This window comes from Crocodylus siamensis, chromosome 4, assembly GCF_052110815.1.
Source record: "Crocodylus siamensis isolate JL-2025a chromosome 4, ASM5211081v1, whole genome shotgun sequence".
NCBI lineage: Eukaryota > Metazoa > Chordata > Crocodylia > Crocodylidae > Crocodylus > Crocodylus siamensis.
The window spans coordinates 214,337,058-214,359,571 of record NC_143398.1 but is presented as its reverse complement, the minus strand read 5'-3'; the positions used below and the strand labels follow the sequence as shown (position 1 = coordinate 214,359,571).

The window sequence follows — 22,514 nt, the reverse complement described above, 5'->3', positions numbered from 1 at the left end:
AATTAATTTTGTAAGCAAGGCTTTCTGTAAACCTCATGAAGGCAGAATTGTGGAAGTAAATTGGAACTTTAAACTGCACAGAATGAAGAAGTCCTGGAAGCCCCGTGATTTAGCAAGAGTGCAATTCTGCTGTTTGAAGTATATTTCTACTCTAAAAAATAACTAGGAAGGTATGTGAGTTGTATGGGGTTTTTGGCCCTGCTTAGAGAGAGTTTTTCTAATTACCATACCTGCAAATTCAGCCTGAGCTCTGGTAGTCAAGTGGCTTAATTTCCTAGTTAGTTATAGTTATCAGCACCTGCCATAAAGTTTCTTGAGGCAAAATCTTGCTGTAGCATACTTGCTTAAGCCCATGGCTTTCTATGAGTTTCATTTTTCTTTATGATGAATGTGGTGGGGGGAGGGGAAAGCTTTTGGCTCATCCTACTACTGTATTGTGTTTTCAGGGTTAGTGTGAAGAAAGCAGCAGCAAGTATATATCTGAACAAACCTAGTGCAGATCTTCCCCCCACCCCCAATTTTCAGAGTAGAACTCTTAAGATATCTGTTTAAAATTCATTGAAAATTCCCATATGTTTTGAGATGATAATAAATACGAAACATAATACACTTATGTTGCCTTCCAAGTTAGTTATCCTGAATGTGATTGGTGATGAGCCGTTTCATGCCATACTCCGAGTTACTATCTTGACATGTCAAGAGGAAACAAACCACTTTTGGATTGATTGGCCCTGAACCCTAATAGCTGCATCCATGACCCAAATTGCTTCTGTTTTATCTAGAGCAGGGGTTCCCAAACAGTGGTACATGTACCTCTGGGGGTATGCATTAGGGCTGTGTGAAGCTTTGGTCCCTGATTTGATTTGGAGGAGATTTGGCCTGATTCTGTGGCCAAATCTCCAACTCAAATCAGAAGACCCTTTAATTTCTCTGAATTGAATCAGAACCCTCTGAATTGATTTGGAGAGATTTGGTGATTTGGACATAAACACAGTTGTAAATATTTTTTCTGCATACCTCAAGGTAGCAGGCAGCGTGTGAATGCTGAGATGCTGGGGAGGATGGAGCATCCTACAGGATCATGGGGGGCTCCCAGGTGCATTCAGAAGCACTTCTGATCCACTTCTGGGTTCACTGCCGAGCATGCGGGGGGGCCCTGTGCTCCTGTGGGATGCTCTAGCCACCCCAGCATCATGGCATTCACAAGCCATGCCTGGTACTTCAAGGCGTGTAGAAAAAACATTTAAAGTTCTGTCTATGGCCAAATCGCTAATTCTCCGAATTGGCATCAAATCCTCAGATTCAGATTTGGCCAAATTGAATTGGGGACAGTGATCTGAATCAATCAATCTAATCGCTGTCCCTGATTTAGGGCAAATCCGAATCGAATAGGGCCTGTTTCACACACCCCTAGTATGCATGACATCTCTTGGGGGGGAGGGTACACAAGAGAAATTGTGTAATGGTGGATTTAATTTTCATTGTAATAATTGGCATTTAAGGTGTTAAAATAGAAAGCATGCTGATGGGGATACCAGGGCAACTGGTAAATCTGGAAGGGGGCAAGCAATAAGAAAAAGTTTGGGAATCTCTGACCTAGAGGCTTTCATTTAACTGACACTTCGTTAGTTCTTTCAAAATGGTTAGTGAACAAACCTGTTGAGCATCATCAGAGTACCTTTTCTACCTTGTTAACAAGCATCCATTTAAGGGGCGTGTGTGTGTGTGTGTGCGCGCGCGCGCAAACTTAAATGCCCACCAGCTCATGTGCGTGTGTGCACTACTCAAGCTCATTGTAGTGGTATCTTGAATCTTCCACATATAAATCTTGACAAATTTCTTGAGCATAAATAAATATTGAATTCTGTTGACAGGTTTTTGGAATTTGGAGAACAGGGATATCAGGATATAAAAGAAACTCAAAGATCCATGCTCTCAACTCTGTTGTAGTAACAAAGGGGAGACTGCCAAACAAGACCAACAAGGCTGTCTCACAGCTGAAGATGTATAGAACCCATTTCTATCAGCACTATTCTTCTATAACAAGAACAAGCAAATTAGCAAAATATAAGAGCCTTGAGATCTTTTGATTAAATGCAAGCTTAATAGCTAGTGCAGCTACCAGAATCAGTAATCTGATCTTGAAAAAGATATCTTGCCTTGCCTCAGTTGCAAAGAGGGGCTTAATGCTACTACCATCCCTGCACTAGTTTATACTAACACCACATAACAAAGAAACAGAATTCATGGTATGCATTCACATGGTTTGAGAGAAAAGGAATAAAGGACTCCCAGTTGTCTACAGACCTCTGGATGAAAACCTTTGCTAGTTTTCTGAAGGAATTGTATTAGACTATTGCTTATTTTGGAGGAGGGGGGAAGTATTGGAATAGTAAATATTAGACTCCCCAGATTCTGTCCCCTTAACAAAATTACAACAAGAATATCTAATCGTTCATATCCTTCTATGCAGAGACTACCAATTTCTCAAAATAATCTCTGGGCTGAAATCCTAAGTTTCTAAGTGTTGCTGGATTCTTTGCTAATCTTGTATGATTGTGTAGCAGCAATATCAAAAACAGTTTCTTTGCCTTCAGCTTGCTAAAAGTTTTTGTTGTGAGATTTGCAATCAAAACAAACAAACCCTCTGATAAACAAAGAATGAGAAATTAATCTCATTTACTTTTAGGGAAATCTGTAAGAACTTCTTTTAGGATAAGGTTCTAGTTAGCATAACTGCAGAGGTTAATTTAAAAAAAATCAAACAACCACAAATATGCTCTACCAGATTTTCCTAGAACTTGGAAGGATGAAGAACAGAATTCTCTATGAAGTCTTTCATGGATCTAACACTGCAATTATGAATTACCCATTCAACTCAACTACTGTGGTGATCGGTGCTACAAAAATTTGACCTGGCTGGAAAACAGGGTTTTTTTTTCCCTTGTGGGAAAATGTTTTTTTTACATTTTTATCAAAATTCCATGGCATACAGACTTGTGCAAGACTTGTAAGTCTTCATCTATTCTAATGAAGGAGAAAGAATTTTAAAAAACCCAGTATTTCCACATACTTTGTCGAACATTTTACAATATTTCTTTCTTTATTGACCAGACATTTTCATTAAAAAGTTGTTAGTTGAACATCCAAAATCTTACATTATAAAAAAACAAAAAGGTTCCCCCTTTTCTTCAATAAACAGTTCCTAGTAGGAATGGAATCCAGTCTGGGTTTTGGATTCCTCTAAGATGACAAGAAGAGAGAGGGAATGATGGCAAGTGTGCTGGTTGGTTTGTTCTGTGAGATGGGCATAGGTCTACTGGAAATTAAGTGAAGCTACTTCCTCCTTAATTTAAAAAAACAGAACTTTAACTTCCATTGTCATGTTATGTAGATACCACAGAACTGCAGTATCTATGAATACCATAGTGCTTATCTTCAGAATAAATTTGTTGGACTTATGCAGTGGAGAGTTGCAACTCTACTCACTGCTTAAATGTCCATCCTAAGTCTTCTGTTAATTGCCATAGGTAAAATTCAGTTGCTCTTTTTAGTTGAAGTTCTGCTTTCTTATCAGAAATGTCTTTACTGTATAGTATTATATAGCTGTAAATTTGGGAGGAGAGTTTTTCTCATCCTGTAGTGCATATGGAATAGAAATTAAATTGTGACTGAAGGAAATATTTTTAAAATTTCCACATAAGTTTGTCTCCATATAATTTGAAAGGGAAAAAATAAGTTTTGGTGCCAACTGCTGCTGTTATCCTAGTTACAGAAAAATGATATTCCCTTATAGACTTCTGCCTTGAATGATACTCCCTTATAGATGTTTGCATATCGTTAGGGAGCAGTGAAGTACCTACATGATTAATAATGAAGCTTTAAAGGCACTGAAACGTCTGAAAGAAACTTAGATATTGAGCAGGAATCATTTGGGAGTTTAATCATTGAAGGATGTTAGGCTGCTAATGTACTTCTGTTGAGGGGCCAGACAATTCAGCTCAAACAAGCAAAGTTAAATTTTGTTAAGTATTTTCTATTGGGCAAGCATGAGTTGTACATAAAATGGTTACTTTGACCACCACATCAAACATGGAACTAGGAATTAAAATTGGCTTTACATTGTTCCTTTGTAAATGTCACTGAATATCAGCTATGTCCATACTGCACTTAGAGTATAGCCCTCAAAGAATGTATTGAGGTTCAGTTGGCCAAGTGAAACCAGGGAGGAAAAATGGTGAAGTGAATCTGCCAAATCCTCAGTTTCTTCTGCCTTCTAGAAGATGGGGTGCAGTGCCACAGAGATGGATGGTTTATTTTTAATCTCTGGTCTCATCTTGTATGCATTGCTTAATTTATGCATACATGGCAACACAGTTCAGCAGTTTCTTCTTGAAGGAGAGCAATAGAATTTATTTAAATTCAAATTAAAAATAATACATTTTGGATTTAAAAATTTTTAAAAAATCAAGGCATCTTATCAAACAAACATTCATTTGATAGTCAGACACTATAAATGTAAGTTGGCCTACATATTACGAGAAGGTTTTTTTAACCATCTGATGCACCAACATGAATTTTAAGTACTTTCCTTATAAAAGCCCCTAAATACTTCCATCAGAAGTAGATTCAGCTCCTCCCTCCTGTATATCACTAACTAGGAAAGCATATTTTATTGATGTGTGCAAGTCACCTATTCTTTCTTCATTCATTTTTCCATTTGTAAGTTTGAACAAATGATACATTCAAGCAAAGCAAGTTCCCCCTGGGCCCATGTAAGAAACGTTCAGCTAAGTGAGGCTGGGTGTTTGCATGATCTTGTTCTGACACTTTTTCAAGACTGATCAAATCGGAGGTGGCTTAGCCCCTGGTTTTCTCTCCAAGGAATGACAAAAGATATCAGAGTATGGAACTGCTGACATTCAGGTTGCACACAATCCAGAGCAAGTAGACTGTACATAATCGAAACAGTTTAGCCAGTAGTTCTTTGCTGCTTCAGTTGTGAAGGCAGAGAAAAACAAGTCTTCACTGCTGTGTGCTTGCCATCCCTACCTAAAGCCCCTGATCTGAACCTGAGCAGGTTACCTTCCACTAACAATCTTTGTAGATGATCAGATGCAGTAATTCATGCAATTCATAATTAAATTGATTTTTATTTTTCACTAGAGAGGGTACACATCACAGATTTTAGTTTGGAAAATGACACCCGATGTTGTCTAAACTGATAGTTGGTTGTTAGTAGGTCTGCTGGCACTTGAGAAGATATGGTGGATGGTTTAAGAATAAGCAAATGGGATAGTGGGGTAGCAATGAGTAGGAAAAAAATTAAAATATTGACATTTTAAATTCTCATTTTTAGATTTAGGAATTAACAATGGGTGGTAATGAAAAGGCATTTCCCATCAGGTCTTGCCAGTCTGCTTTCAAATTCAGGAAGACAAAACTGTCAGTTTTGAGTGTTTTTGTTTGCAACAAGGAGGGTTAGAAATTTGAAGACACAGAGCAAGCTATTACAAGGTAAAGCGGGGCATGAATGGCAGCATGTCAGCTAGACTGTGCATATTCTTGTGTCATGTGGTAAATAAAAGCTTACCCATGGCTGCTTTGGCCCCAGTGAAAGAGAACTAAGCTACCATGGTTTAGCTGTGTGGTGAGAGCATGTATGCAGGTAGTTAGCCCAGAGCCAGCTTATGCACTGTGAATCCCTGCTCTTGTTGTACCTCATAGGAGCTCATTTGTATGTTCAGGTGCTAAATGGAGGGATTCTGCTGCAAATTCCAAATGCAACAACAAAGCACTGAATACAGGGTACTACTGTTGTTAATTGTTGTCTTGCAGTTAACATGACATGGTTTTGCTGTCTTAACTTCTGCTTTTATAACTTAAAGGTCTTCTGGGTATTTCCAATGTAGTATGATTTACCATCTATTATATACATGTCTGTATTAAATGAAAACACCATTGATTTTCATAGTGCCTTAATAGTGCTGAATAAATCAGTGGTCAGTGTAGACAAAAATTGTCCTCTAAGATGTTATCAACTGGTTGGGGTTAATTTACTCGACATATTTTTACCTATTGAGCAAAAATGCAAATTAATCCAAACCTAATCTACATTTTAAACCTTAATGGATTAAAAAAAGGGTAAATGACATTATTACATCTATTACAGTCTGTTAAACAAAGCCTTGCTGACAGAAGAGTCCATGTTGAAATTTGACTGCATTTTTTTCTTTACCTCTAGCAAGTTTCCAAGTATAACACTGTAATTTTTCATCAAAGTTCAATCTTTTATTTTTGTACAGAAGCAAAGCCTGATAAAGAATCAAACTGTTCACCTGCAGCACAGGAATTGATGACAAGATTGGGATTTTTACTGGGAGAAGGGATCCCAGCATCTGCACATATAACTCTAGAAGAAAAAAATGAAACCATGGTATGGTAACAGAAGAGAACATAGTTAATGCTCAGCCTACATCTGAGATAAGAACCATTTTTCTTTTCTCCTACATGTTAATTGCAGTTGATCAATATATAGTGAAACACCAACTTTATTAATAGAAATCCATATCATGGAGCTTGTAGCTGAATCAAAGCAGTTAAAAATGTATGTGGAATCTTTATGTGTGAAATGATCTTTGCAGCTTCTTCCCACAAGGATCCAGGGCAACAAGCATTTTTTTCAAAAGAATTGATTCAGACCATCAATTTTTGGAAGTAAAAGCTGCAGCTTACTCTTGGTTTGAATAGCTTCTGTTCTTTAACGTGGCTTTCAGTGCATTTGGGGCGGGAATGTTTTTTACTCCCACCCTCATGTTTTGTGAGAGGAGAATGTGAATAGGGTTAAAACAGGACATGAGGGATATGAGGTTTTTCCCTTGTGAAATCCCCTGTTCAGTCTGCTTAGTGAAGTATGTGTTTGAGATTGCGAGAGGAATGAGAGGCTGATGTCCAGTCTTTGTATGAGAGTGTCATGTGAGATGGCACAGTAGCAACCAATCTCTTTACACTTATCCCAGACCTCATAAATCTTAGAGCATCCAGAGTGCTAGAGAGAGAGAGAGAGTGAATAAAGCATTTATTTTTAGCAGAATGACTAAAAGAAAGGATACTTGCCTCACAGCAACTGTTTCCTTGAATAATGTATTTCTCCTTTATTTTGTCAAAAATTACTTTTGAAAGAGTATTTGAAAACATGTCACTAACCCTCTAATATTATTAAAGATAAAAATTAAGCATTGAATGTTTGCTCAGAGAAAGGATCGTCCATTTTTGTTGTCTTATATTTCTCCTCATTGGTTCTAATTTTCAAAAATGTGCTGTCTGCTGTGCAGTAACTGTGTGTTTCATTCATGTTGCAGTGCACAGTAGCCAGTCAAGGAGTCAGTCCCTGCTCTACACTAACAAGCAGCACTACATCACCTAGCACTGATAGTCCCTGCTCAACTCTGAATAGCTGTATTGGCAAAACAGCAGCTAACAAAAGTAGTCCCTGTGGGACCATTAGCAGCCCTAGCTCCACATTGGAAAGCAAGGACAGTGGAATTATAGGTAAGCATCTTCATTCTTAGTAATGCAGTGATGTAATTGATACCTTCTGTCAGTTTGCTGCTCACTGTCAATATATAGACAAGGAAGAGACCACAAGCCTTGAGTAGCTCCTAATGTATTCATGTCCAATTCTACTTAGTAGTTTGACTCTAGTTCTGAGAACTTTGATTGAGAAATTTCAAAAAGTACTCCTTGTTTCCAATAGCTATGTTACTGTTAAATAGGCATCTTCTCTCTCATTCCTTTTCATACTTCTAGTGGCAGTTAAGATTTGATTTTTTTCATTAATTATTTCATCCACTTTCTCTCCAGTTCTTTCTGTTTTTTAACATGCCAGTGTCTATTTCTAACTTTATCCTTTTCTTTGTTTGTCCTCCTCTTGGTATGTGCTTCTTTACATCAGTATTTGGCCATGGTCATGCTCATAGGAGCTTGAAACAAATCTGAGTTTCCATCTGAAAGAAATATTTAGTAGTGCTGTTGCCAGGAAGTAGCACTCTATGTTTCATGAGTCCAGCCCAGATTATGCTATTTAAAAACTAAGAAGGTAAATGGTGTGGAAGCAAGAGTTAAAACAAGGTGATAGTGATATCTGAATGGTGATCCTCCATCAAATGGAGTGCTGTGAGTAGAAGGGATTGCAGAGACTCCACAGCTATTCACAGCATGGAAGGAATATTTCTGGAGTTAAAGCCACCATCTTAATAAAAGTCAAGGATTACCTTACTTACCTTTGCTAAATATTTTTTTAATAAATATTAAATGAAAAATTGAAACTCTAAGCTACTTATTTTATAGTATTTTCCCTACTTTTGTCTATTGCCCTGAAATAACTTAGTTTCCTTCTTGCGTCTTTTACAGCACTGAACACAGTTGCTTGACAGTTAAGAAATAGTGAAAGCAGTCTTCAGAAATCCTTGTTGTGAATTTAGTACCTCTCTTTAGAGAATTGGCTGGTGACTTTTTTCACTGCGTGGTGCTGTCTTATTTCCCAGCAGGGGCCTAGCATAAAACAGAATGATCACGTTTTCTATTAGATGGATATGAATTGATAGACAGCTTCAAAGTTGTTTTAAGACGTATTTGTTCCTTGTCAGTTAGTAGGTAAATCAACTGTCAGCTCATTAACTAATTAACCCACTTTTTCAAATTATAAACTTCCATCCCAACTGTTAAGTTTCCAGCAGAAGCAAAGCAAATAAAAAATATTCAGCTTTCTCAAATGCAGTGCCTAATTAGAAAAGTGACCTTTCAGTTATACTTAAAACCAGTCAGTTGTCAAGCTAGCAGATTCCTATTTGTCAGTTTTGGTAATTTATCCCTTTTTATATTTAGAGATCAAAATATTTTATATTTGACTGAAGTTTTCCTTTCATATGTGTTTGTGTGGAAGAGTATAATTAACACAATTGGCTAAATTTAGATCAGCTGCAAGGAGGATGTGACTCCAAAATTTCACCAGGTTCTAACAAAATGATCTGAGTTGCTCAGGATCTGGATGTAGTCAGAAAATCAATGACATGCAGCATAATAGAAATGGCTACATCTTTTGCTGATGAAAATAAATTAGGTCATTGTATTTCTTCTTTATACCAATATGAATTCAACATACTGATTTCTGCTTTGATTTCTGGATCCAGAAAGTAATGGTGGTAATGTCCCTTCATTACACATTCCAATCTTCATTTTAACCTTATATTATTTTAGTATGTCATGTCAAAAGAGAGGAATAAAAAGTAGCAGTCATGTCATAATTAGAGGTGCACCAATAATTGGTCCCATATCAGATCATCACCATTATAGGGAAAATTGACTGTATCGGACATCACTGTTTTTGCCTCATGTAGCTGATAAATGCCCCCTGCATGTGCACAACTGCATCATGCATGCAGCCAGGAGCGCAGCTTGGCAGCTTGGAGACCAGCATCTGGCTGGTAAATCTGTTGTGGGGGAAGGGGGGCAGATCGAGGCCCCCACGGTGAGAGAAGAAGTGGGGCAGGGCCAGGTGCTCCACAGCCAGGGTGGGAAATGGGATGGAGCCTTGAGCGGCTTATCCAGGTAGGCAGCTCCTGCTGCTGCGCATACACTGGGAGGTTATGGGGGACATGTGCCCCTGGATCTGCATGTGGGGTGGGGATGGGTGGGCTGGGCTGCAGCTGCGGGCTGGGGTGATACCGCGCTCTTCCCAGCAAGGGTGATAGGCCAGGGCTGCGCTTGAGGCAGGAAGCAGTGGTGCTGGGAGGGAGCTACAGGGAGACTACAGCAAATTTTGGGGTGGCTACAGCCCCCATCCAATAGTCCCCCTTCCAGTACTGCCACTGCCCTCCAAGTGCAGCCCAGGCCCCAGCTCGCCCACCATGCATGCAGATCCAGGGACCCATGCCCTCCAGGGGCACACGTAGTGATGGGAGCCCCCCCCGTGTTCCCCAGACGAGCCGTGGCTCCATTCCATGCCCTGGCTTTGCGGTGCCTGTCCCAGACCCAGTCCTTCCTTCATTATGGGAGCCTCAATCTGTCCTCCTCCCCTGTGCCCCTTCCCTACCCTGACCTTTTTCCCCACACCAGAATTACCAGCCCAACACTGGTCTCCAAGCTTCTGGGCTGCATATCAGAATCAGATTGGTATCGGCCAGTGTGGCTCCTTAAAAAATCAGCCATCGGTATTGGCTCAGAAAATCTCTGTTGGTGGACCTCTATTCATAATTACTATATCTTAGTGAGAGTTATCTCAAAATCAGGTATTTTCTCCCCAAGACTGCGTCTTTTCGATAATGAGAAAACTGCCCTTTGTTATGTCATATGTGCACTGACATGCATATCGTGAAAGACAGTTTTTTTCTAAATACTCTTCCCTAAGCCATGAGAAGGAAAAGAAATCTGTTACGCTTTGTATTTTTTTTCTGACTTGTTCATCCTTGTTCCTATTTCCCATCTTGATAATACATTCCAGGTCAGAGATTTCAGTTCAGTTTTGAAATAAGGCAGGATTCACAGATCCTCAAAACCCACTATCTGCAGCTGATAGGAGGAAGCTCTATTGTGACTTAAATCTTTCTTACCAGAAGCATTTGGGGGATCTTGTATTTTACCTTCAGAAAATTATTTTTGTGAACTCCTTTCATGACTGAAAACTAATAGTTGATAGAGATTGTTGTTAGCTGAAACTTTGTCTTAGAATTATCCTTTTTAACTCTAACAGATAAGTACTACATCTCTTTTCTTAACTCTTGAACCAAATCAAAGAACAGTTGTCATTTGCTTGAAGTTCTGCATCAAGTCACTGGCAGAGCTAAAGATATAACTCGGGAGTTTTCTGCACTTAGGTCTTGCTGCTTGAACCACGTTGGTGTAGTATAAAAAATACTGTGTATATTGTTAGGATGGTATAAAAGAGCATAGGATTATAGAACTAAAAGAAGCCTCCTGTGCCATCAGGGCTAGGGCAGAAATTGCACATAAACTGATATAAGTGATTGGAAACCCAGTTCAGATCTGTAACACAAGAAGAGTTACAGCATGTAAACTGCTTTCAAAATGGCCAAAACTGGTTTAAGATAGACCTGGATGGATGTAGTATCAGATTTATCTGATTTAGGTTAAATCAGTTTATTGAACTTCTGTCCCAGATCCCCTCCAGATTCAAGTAAATTCAGTCCCCCAGCATCCCAGACTGCTTTGCACCTCTCCTGAAATCCCCCCACCCCCATGTCAGGGTGGACAGGCTAGTCTTGGCCCAAACTGTCTGCTCCAGATGAACAGGGAGGCATGCTCCAGCACCCCCTGGCTTCTGGCCTGGGGCTCTCCAGGCATGTGGCTGCATTTCCAGAATCAAAAGTGAATGTCTGTTCACTTGCTTATCAGTTCAATATATGCAGCTCCGACTAACCTGCGAAGATTGAATTGATTTAGCCTTGGGATTTTTGATTGTCTGTACTTAGCCCAAATGCAGAAGTAACCCATTATATATTCCTTTCCATAAAGTACTTATACTGTACCAGGAGTGTGACATATACTTAAATGGGTTTGTTTGTATAAATATACAAGTGAAGTAATATCAGGAAAATCTGTACTTTACCCAGCGATAACTTAAATTGGATCCATGAGTGAAATAAGATCAATTTGTAAAAGGACTTTTTCACCAGTCTTAGTATGTTGGCCAGGGTATGATTTTTAGCTATATAGTTGTCAGCAACATTTCAAATACAGCTCAGGTCTTAGTTTGGAAAATGAAACAATCTTTACACATACAAGATACATGCATGCCTTTGTCTACATTGGAGCTTTTACTGCTATAACTTTTTTTTGCTTAAAAAAAAATCACATCCAGACTGAACTAGCTACACCAGTATAATTGTGTGTGTGTGTGTAGACTAGGCCTTGGGTTCTCCTGCCTGTACCTCTTGCAAAAGTCTAGAATGTTCATATCATCTATAAGATAGTGGTAAGTAAGTATATGTAGTTTTTTTTAAAGGTTAATTATTTTGGCTTGGAATTCTCATGCAACTATTGTTTTCAAAGTAATGTGTTTATTGAATGCTCTGCATTTTAGCGATACCTTTGTTTTTGTTTGTTTTGTTTTTAAATATATGCTGCTAAGTTTGAAAATAGATTTTGCTAATTTCCTAAGGCAGGGTGCCATTTTTGATACAGTGACGCAATTTCTATTTACATTAAAGGGAGGGATGTGCATCTGTAGGCAGAACTTAGCCCTGTTCGTGGGCAAAACTGTCGTGACTTTTGTGCTGGAATGAACACTTCGGCTTTTTTCTAGATATAACAGAAATCCCCAATTTTAGAAAATCAGATTTCATTGTGCTAAAATTGTTTCCTTTCTTCAGGTCATGCACCTATATTCTTTGGCATATTTTTTCAGTTTTAAAAAGAGCCACTCCCACTGCTAACTGATTTTTATTAAAGTGGTTTCATAGATTTCATAGATTTCTAGGGTTGGAAGGGGCCTTGGCAGATCATCAGGTCCGACCCCCTGCTCAAGGTAGGAAAGAGTGCTGGGGTTAAGTAACCCCAGCCAGATGCCTATTCAGTCTCTTCTTGAACACCTCCTAGGTAGGGGAAAGCACCACCTCCCTTGGAAGCCCATTCCATATTTTTGGCAACCCTCACTGTAAAGAATTTCTTCCTTATTTCCAAACTAAATCTATTCTCGTTCAGTTTGTGGCCATTATTTCTGGTAACCCCAAGGGGTGCCCTGGTAAACAGAGTGCCCCCTATTCCCTGGTGGCCCCCCCGGTGAGTTTGTAGACAGCTACAAAATCCCCTCTCAGCCTTCTTTTGTGGAAGCTGAAGAGATTCGGGTCCCTCGGTCTGTCTTCATGGGGTCTTACCTACAGGCCCTCAGTCATATGAGTAGCCCTCCTCTGGTCCCTCTCAAGGTTATCCACATCCCTTTTGAAGTGCGGCTCCCAAAACTGGATGCAGTACTCCACCAATACCGCATAGAGGGGAATTATCACCTTCCTAGACCTGCTCATTGTCATGGAAATTTTTGAGTATGTGCTGCCAGTACAGAAGAGGTTAAACTGACATGCGCGGTTTGAAGCTGTGAGTGGAAATTTCCAAGGCTCACCCAGTCCTTGCCCCCTGGGTGACCTGCGGAGCTGTCAATCATTGCTGACCTACTTTCCCCACAGACGCATGCTCAGATTGTGTCAGCTCCTGACTGAGAGCATGCTCAGTCAGAACCTGACATGAGGTAATCGGACTAGAAATTTCTCTGCAGAGAGCACGTTGATTGGCTACCAAATTGATATAAAAGTTCTGTGAGCCCCTCCCTCGGGGTAGTAGTGTGTGTGGTGTGTTGGTGTGTGGGGGGAGATCGCGTGGACCAGAGACAGAGGCTGCTGCTGCAGGGACTGTTCTCTGAGTCAGGCTTCAAGGCCTATTGATCTCCTCCTTTGGCTCCGTGGCTTAGTTCATCGTATTACTCGTTGCATTGCGGTTTTTGACTACGATCATCTGGCTCCTGACTTACCTTTTGAACTGATTAACGGCTTACGGTTTCGGATCACCCTCTGGACTTTGTTTAACCCGGTTCTGGATCATCGACCTCGGCTTTCCTCACCAACTACGACTCTGCTCATCCCTCCAACTAACGTCTCCGCTGCTTCATCTTCTGGCTCCTGACCTCGGCTTTCTCATACGACCACCCGATTTGTCCATTGCTGTGGACTGGCGTCACACGGTTCATCATCACCGTGTTACAGTTCATTTTGTTGTTTGTGATCCCCATTTATGAGCTGTTGACCAGCCCTGGGACTAGGTCTTCGGACTGAACCTCGTGGGCCAACAGACCCCTTTGTTGTTAATTGTTTGTTTGTGTTCCAAACTGTAACTGAAGACCTTTCTGCCTACGCCTGAAGCGTAAGTCAAATAAATTCACCTGTTCTTTCTCAATCCGCTCCGAGTCCCTAACTCCAGACTCTACGCCGCTAATCCCACCTGTCCGTATCTAATTGCCACCCCGGCCCACCGTGACCTTGGGGCCCGATCCTTCGGTTTTCCCCGACACTCATGATGCACCTGCTGATGCAAGAAAGAGTGCAGTTAGCCTTGCTTATTGCCTCATCACAGTGGTGGCTCATGTTAATTTTTGCATCAGCCAGGACTCCGAGATCTCTTTCCTCTGTTGTAGTGCTCAGAGTGGTACCCCCCCAGTCTTTGGCTGTGTTGAAGATTCTTTCTCCCCAAGTGGAGCATCTTGCATTTATCCTTGTTAAATTGCATCCTATTCTGATCTGCCCACTTCCCCAGTCTATCCAGATCTTCCTGAATTTGCTTCCTGCCCTCTAGTGTGTTAACTGTACCCCATAGTTTAGTGTTGTCTGCAAATTTGGACAAGGTGCTTTCAACATCTTCATCCTAATCACTGATGAAGATATTAAACAGCACTGGTTTAAGAACAGGGCCTTTGGGGATGCCACTGCCCACGTCCCTCCAGGAGGAAACTGACTCATCCACCACCACTGTCTGGGTGCATTCCGTGAGCCAGCTTTTCACCCACCTTGGTTCTTTCCTCTTGAGCAGACTTGGGAACACGCCTCAAGGTGATGTTGAGAACGCTTCCTAAGAACAATTTTAGAGGTATTATGGATTGCTTTATTGACTCCACTATAATTTATTCTTTCAAAATGTACTGAAGTACAGTTGCATACATAACTGATCTTTTTCTTTGTTGTGGTGACTACCGTTATGTACTGGAGAAAGGTGGTCCTTTCCCTATTGAAAATATTATTTTAGTATTGCAGTATTTCTGTATGTGGTGTTGAGATCTAGTACAATTTTGTGTGTACTCACTTCTAAATCACCCACTGCCACTTTCACAGGCTGAGCCCAGCCCCTGTGCAGCCCAGCTGGAGTAGGACAGGAGCTCCCTTCACCCCTGGGACTTCATGGACACCTGAGATACCAACAGCAACAGGAGGCTGAGGAGGAAATGGGAGGAAAGGGGGCAGGGAGAGAGGGAAATACTTACCTTCTTCAGAACAAAGTCCCCATCTGCTGCTCCTGGGAGATGATGGGGAAGAGCGGAGGGAAGGGAGAAGAGGCTGGGAGCCAGGGGGTGCAGACACCCCACCCTGCAGCACTGGCTGCTGTCCCCACATCCACTTTTTATTCTAGATCTGCTTCTTTTGGAGTCCATCATGCCCTACTGTAGTTGGAGTGCCAGGGAAAGGGTCCCTCATCTCCTTTCAGAATAACGATATGGAACTCCATTTGTTCTCCACCTTCACCCAGCCCATCCCTGAATGAGACTCTTTGTTTCCTTAAGAGAGCACGGAGTTAATCTAAAGTTAAGCAGAAAGTAGGACAGTGTGACACTTTCAGGTACTGGTAAAGTAGGCTGTATCCTACAAAACCTCATACATCTCTGGACCAGTTATTTCTTTAAGGGGAAAAACTGAATTCTTGATATAAGCAAGGGCAAGACGATGTTTATTGTACAGCCTTGCAGTAGCAACAAATTGAGAGAGTTCTTGAATAATGAGGGAGGTTGCTTGTTAAATAAATGGTGGGGGGGGGAAGGGGGGTTCAAGTCCAAAGCAGCAGAAAAGAAGAACTTAAGTAGAACTGGGAGGAGGAAACAGAAAAGTCCAGTTGGAGGACAAAAGATAGAAGGAAACTGGAACAAATAATAGGTAGGGGGCTCTGGATATAGTGATGCTGTATATAGTGAAGGAGGTGTAGTGTGTTTTCTGGTACCTTCATGAAATGAGTTGTTGATATTAATGATGGTCTACCGAGCTAAATGAATGATTTAAAATATATGTCTGCATTCCACATATTGCTTTCTGTAATTCATGGCAGACTCGTGCATTCTTTGGAAATCTGCTTGGAGACCATTATGAGTTGGATGGTCTGAATCTGTCCTTTAGATGCATGAGGATAAGAGCGGGAATTACTTTTAACTTGGCAAACCAAAAAATTCTTAATCACTTTGATTCCTTCTGGACCCTGTCATTCTGTGTGGTGTGTGGTATTGCCAAGAAAGGAGATGGAGGGCACCCTCCCTTCTGTAAATGACCCATATTTTGTGTTTTGTATATAAATGTGTATAGTTGTGCATTCAAATTTGTTAATAGTATTATATGTGCATTTTGAATTGAGTTTAGCAAGTACATCTTTTGTAACGTTTACAGCAGAATTCAGCCATCCATGAATATAGCTTGTTCTTCATGATACTTAAGTAGGCTTCCATTGTATTTCCATTCCCACTAGGTTATTCTGGGCCAGCAGACCCTTTGATGGGAAAGTTTGCTCTCTCCCTTTTTCTTATTCCTTCTTCTGTTGGCTCAGGTTTCCTTTAGTCATCTAATGCTTTACTGCTGTAGTTGAATTTGTCTTTGCTTCCATTGAGCTTGAAATAATGGAGGAGGCAGGTTTTCATCTTCAGCAGTACGCTAAATAGGAGAAAAGCTTGGGCTGCCAGCCAAAATGTAAGCTTTCCTGGGGACTTGCAACTCTCTCAATACGGAAACTCTTCTCTGGCTTTACTTAAATCTGAGGGGAATCTCTGTCTGTATCATTTCAGAAACATCCAACTTCTGTAGACACAAGCATCAAAATGCAATAATTCTTTCATACAGAAGTACAGTCAAAGCCATGTGATGAGATTAATCTAATACCCAAAAAGCTTTTTCTTTTATGGTTTGTAATTACTATATCAAAATGTTGGTATTTTTCAAAACAAAAGTTCCTAATTTTAAACATGCAGCCCTTGCATCCCTTTAAATGTGACATTTCGGTTAGAACAGAAAGCATTCATGTAGCATGAGGATTCTAAATATCTTGAAACACTGAACACCTGTTGCAGTAAGTGAGAAGTAGGAGAGCTTAGCATTTCTGGGGAGTGCTCAGTACCTTGTATAATCAAGCCCTTGGTACCTTTCTGGGAGTGTTTTGGGTTTTTAAAGGTAGAGAACTTCCCTTGTCTGCTTTACATTTCCTAGTTAGAATATTGGTTGGTGTTTTCTTCGATCCTCCCAATCTCGGGCTATGGGCTGAGGAGGGGGAAGAAGATCCAGGTAGTCAACCAAAGACTCCAGCACTGGTGTCATTGGGAAGGCTTTGGCTTCCATGACTACAGTCCACTCTTTGGAGAGAGAGGCAGTGAGCTGTTGGGAAAGGATGGCCTTCACCTCTCTCCGTTGGGGAGGAGGCTTTTCTCAGCTAGACTGCCTGACCTGCTCCACTGGGCTTTAAACTAAGCCCACCGGGGGATGGGGGGACTACTGCCACTGCTGGCCCACTGAGTGGCCCTCGCAAAGCCAGCAGGCCAAGGCACATAAGGGACCGTACCCGAGCCCCAGCCCTAGAACAGAATGTAGGCAAGGCAAGGGCCCCTAAGGGGACACTTGCGTGTCTGTACATAAATGCCAGGACCCTGGGGAATAAACAGGAGGAACTTGTTCTCCTGCTAAATGCAAATAACTATGATGTCATTGGGATAACGGAGACCTGGTGGGACTCTACCCATGGGTATAGACGGCTATACAGAAGGGATTGAGTGGATAAAAGGGGTGGGGGCGTAGCTCTCTATGTCAAGGAAAGCTATGCGTCCCTGCAAGCTGACATTGGCACCTGTGGTGGACGACTTGAGACCCTCTGGGTTAAAATCTATGAGGAACACAGCACAGGGGATACTATGGTGGGGGTCTACTACAGACTCCCTACCCAGAGTCAAGACCTTGACCAGGAGTTCACCAGGGAATTGGCTGAGGCCGCACGCTCCTAGTGTATGGTTGTCATGAGAGACTTTAACTACCCAGACATCTCATGGGAGGAGTGCTCAGCCAAATCTGAGTGGTCGCAAAGCTTACTCTTGTGCGTGGATGACCTCTATCTGACACAGGAAGTCTACGGGCCGGCAAGAGAGAAAGTGCTGCTCTGCCTCATACTGGCAACTGGGGGCAACTTAATCAGCTACCTAATGATCAGAGGGAAGCTGGGGGACAGTGACCATGAGCTGATCACCTTCACCATCTGCCAAAAAGCTGGCACGTCAGTCAGTAATACAGAAGTTCTTGACTTCAGGAAAGCTGACTTTGACAAGCTAAGGAGACTTGTCAGAGAGGCCCTAAAATGCCACAACCCAATGGAGAAGGGAGTTCAGGATGAGTGGTTGCTCCTCAAGGGCACAATCCTGGATGCGCAAGGAAAGTCCATTCCGTTTCGGAGGAAAGGCAGCAAAAGGGCACAGCAGCCCCCTTGGCTCTCCAGGGAACTGGTGGACCTCCTACATCTTAAAAGGAAGACCTACAAAGGATGGAGGACTGGAATTGCCACCAAGGAGGAATACTCTGCTTTACTTTGGACTTGCAGAGAGCAAATCAGGAAAACCAAGGCTGCAATGGAACTCCAGCTAGCTACAAAAAGGACAATAAAAAGTCCTTTTTTAGATATGTGAGGAGCCAGAGGAAAAGCAAGGGCAACATTGGACCACTGCTAAACCAGATGGGGCAACTGACAACTGACGCCCAGGAAAAAGCGAACTTGCTAAATGGGTACTTTGCGTCAGTTTTTCACCAGTTCCATGGGACAGCCCTGCCCACTATGGGTCAGGGAGGCCCAAATGAGGGAGAATCCTTGCCCGCCATTGAAGCTGACCTCATGAAGGAACACCTTGACAGGCTGGATACCTTCAAGTCAGCCAGCCCTGATGGGTTACACCCAAGGGTACTCGGGGAGCTGGTGAGCATCATAGCTCAGCCTCTGGCACGGATCTTTGAGAGCTCTTGGTGTTCTGGTGAAGTGCCCGAGGATTGGAAGAATGCTAATGTCGTGCCTATCTTCAAGAAAGGGAGGAAAGTAGATCCGGCAAACTACAGGCCCATCTGCCTGACCTCTATCCTGGGGAAGGTCTTGGAAAAGATTATCAAGAAGGCCGTCCTTAACAGACTAGCTGAAGGCAATATCCTGAAGGATACCCAGCATGGGTTTGTTGCGGGTAGGTCTTGCTTGACCAACCTCATTTCCTTTCCTTTTATGACCAGGTGACGTATCACCTGGACAAGGGGGAAGAAATTGATGTTGTATACCTCAACTTTGAAAAAACTTTTGATCTGGTATCTCATGAACGCCTCTTGGCTAAACTGGCTAAGTGTGGCTTTGACGTCACCATGATCTACTGGCTGGGAAGCTGGCTTAGGACTCAGAGGGTGGTGGTTGATGGGAGCCAATCGTCTTGGTGCGTTGTGACCAGTGGAGTCCCACAAGGCTCTGTCTTAGAGCCTATACTCTTTAACATCTTCATCAATGATGTGGACATTGGTGTCAGAGGCGGACTGGCCAAGTTCGCCAGCGATACCAAACTCTGAGGTTAAGCATCCACACCTGAGGATAGGAGGGTGGTCCAGACAGATCTGGATAGACTTGTGAAATGGGCGGACGAGAACCTGATGGTATTCAACACCAAAAAATGCAAGGTTCTCCACCTTGGGAGGAAAAACCTGCAGCATCCTTATAGGCTCGGTAGTGCTACTCTGGTCATCATGACGGATGAAAGGAACTTGGGGGTCATGGTTGACCACGAGATCAACATGAGCCTTCAGTGTGATGCTGCAGCTAGTAAAGTGAGCAAAACGCTGGCCTACATCCATAGATGCTTCTCAGGAAGATCTTGGGATGTCATTCTCTCAGTGTATTTGGCCTTGGTGAGGCCACAGCTGGAGTTCTGTGTGCAGTTTTGGGCTCCGCAATTCAAGAAGGATGTGGAGAAGCTTGAGAGGGTGTAGCGGAGAGTCGCACGCATGATCAGAGGTCAGGAAAACAGACCTTATGATGGGAGGCTGAGAGCCATGGGGCTATTCAGCCTGGAAAACCACAGGCTCGGGGGTGATCTGATGGCCACCTATAAGTATATCGGGGTACTCATCAGGATCTGGGGGAACGTCTGTTCACCAGAGCCCCACAAGGGGTGACAAGATTGAACGGTCACAAACTCCACTGTGACCGATTCAGGCTGGACATAAGAAAGAGCTTCTTCACTGTCTGTGCCCCCAAGGTTTGGAATAGACTGCCGCCAGAGGCATTTCAAGCATCCACTTTGAACACCTTCAAGACACTAATTGTATGCTTATCTTGCTGGGTTCCTATGATCCCTGCTGACTTCCTGCTCCTGGGGCAGGGGGCTGGACTTGATGATCCTCTGGGGTCCGTTCCAGCCCAAATGTCTATGAAAACTATGAATTTTTCCGAATGTTTTGAATAAATCCAGCTCACCTGAATAGTAGCTCTTGTTGCATACCACGTGTAAGTATTTGTTCTTATTGTTGATGCGGGCAATGTATTACTACAACACAGACTATGCAGAACCTCTCAAGGATTAAGTACATAAAGTTACAGAAGTTAGTTGGGATGCACTGATAGAGATTTTGGGTGCTGATACCGATAGCCGATTTTTAGCAAGGCATGTTGGCCGATACTGATCTGATTTCTGATGCACAGCCTGGCATCTTGAAGAACTGCATCCAGTTGGCAAGTCTGTAGTGGAAGAGTTGTGTGGAGGGCAGATAAAGGACCCTACAGTGATAGAGGAGTAGGGCTGGGGCTAGGGCAGGGCAGCAGATGGAGCCATGTCTCATTCAGGAGGGTTGGTGGGGAGGGTTGCTTCCCACCGCTGCATGTACCCTGGGAGGGAGCAGGGAGTGGAGGGGTGTGCCCCTTGGATCTGCATGGGGAGGGCAGGCTGCAGCTGCAGGCTGGGGCCAGGAGCTGCATTGGGCTCTTCTGGGTGAGGGGAGAGGTTGGGCCAGGGTGTGCTTGGGCAGGTGGTGACAGCACTGGGAGGGCCAGTGGCAGCCCACTGCACCATGCCCCACACAGATTCTGGGGGCACACGCCCACCTTTCCCCTTGCCCTCCTGGGGTGCACACAGTGGTGGGAGCTGCCCCCCCCATGTCCCCCAGACAAGTCACAGCTCTGTCCTGTGCCTGCCCCACAATGGATGGGCAGCATCTACCCTAGCCCCAGTCCCTCCCTCACTGCAGGGACCTTGATTTGCTCCCCCTCACGCCCCTTTCTTCCCTCCTCCCCTTCCACCACACCAGACTTAGCAGCAGCATGCAGCTCTCCTAGCTGCTGGGCTGCACTCCTTGCTGCCTGCATGATGCGCTGAGGCTATGCACATGCTTGGGCATTTATCAGCCAAATTGTCAGCCACATCAGACCAATTTCCAATGCATTCTGTTTTCTTTATATTGGTTCTGATTCAATATCAGACCTATGTATTAGTGCACCTCTAGAAGTTAGCATAAATAGCAGGCTATGCTCATCCTCTCAAAGCTATTCACTGACTTGGGTACCCTAATACAAAACGTCTTGGAGCATGTACATCTCAAAGAGTATGAAAATCTAAGGCTTTATAGGACCCCAAATTCAGACAGTTGTTTTGGGCTAACAGTACAGTCTTCTTTCTACCTTTTGTCTTTATTTTTCTAATAATCCATTTTTGTAGGCTCCTCTTAGTGTTTATTTCTTTAGGTAGACTGGTAGCTGTAGGGGAACACTTTCCGTCTGAGAAACTGGTTAAAGATAAAAGTGCCTAATACTGTGAGTACTTAGTCTTAAGCTGGTACCTGCAACATTTATAATGGCATTTCAGTTTTGTTCCTGTTTCTGCTATAAAAACTTTCCAACTTTTTTTAAATGAAGGAATTATGGCTGCGTGATTATTATTTTTTTTTTTAGTTACTTGATTTATATTCTAGGCCTATTCTTTTTCAAGATTAGTATTTAATTTCTGGATTATATATCAAACAATTGTTTCAGTTGTTAATAAGTTAAAAAAAAACTTCTATCTAAAATATTGAATGTTTGCCATCACCAGTTGACTCAAAGTTGTACCATTTCAGGCCAGGGTTAACTATCTTCCATATTACCTACCTTTTATTAGGGTAACTTCAGTCTGCTTCACAGAGATAAAGCGAGCAATTTGCAATCCTCCAGGATCCCAGGATGAACCATTCCCAGCCCCTTCTCCCTCTTTCCCTAGAACAGAGATGTATATTTTAAACATCCCGGCTTTTAGTTGCACCCCTGCTCCCCAGATCTTTGGTGGCAGGTCGGAGCTGTGCACCCAAGAAACAGTATTTTAATGTGCGACTGTTCATAGCACACTCTAACTTTAACACTGGTTAATATCCCATAGGTTTAGTATAGTCCAAATGTAATGTGTAACTTCACCCTGGGTGCGTCTACACATGCTCCTATGGCGCTGTTGTTACTGCCCCATGATTTAGTACTTCCTTTTGGGAGTAACAGTTCGTACTGCACCATGCCGGCAGTGCGCCAGTTTTAGCTGCTACATTACCACAGCAAGGGAGTGAGGGAGTGCATTGCTACAGTAACGTAACTGCAGTGTCATGGTTTGTGCCTGCTGAAGCTAGGTTGCTGTAGTACTTTGCTATGGCAATGTAGTGCCTTGTGTAGACTTAAATATTATGAAATGT

At 42.6% G+C, this 22,514-nt stretch overlaps 1 protein-coding gene across 7 annotated transcripts in view; it reads left to right on the top strand.

Annotated features, from left to right (window-relative positions):
* Positions 1-22,514, top strand: part of TANC1 (tetratricopeptide repeat, ankyrin repeat and coiled-coil containing 1) — a 201,972-nt gene that overhangs the window by 108,571 nt on the left and 70,887 nt on the right. For all 7 annotated transcript variants that reach the window (XM_090045663.1, XM_090045661.1, XM_090045660.1 and 4 more), the window contains 2 exons: positions 6,306-6,436; positions 7,362-7,551. In XM_090045663.1, the coding sequence (XP_089901789.1) occupies positions 6,306-6,436; positions 7,362-7,551 (321 nt within the window). The remainder of the gene's footprint in view (positions 1-6,305; positions 6,437-7,361; positions 7,552-22,514) is intronic.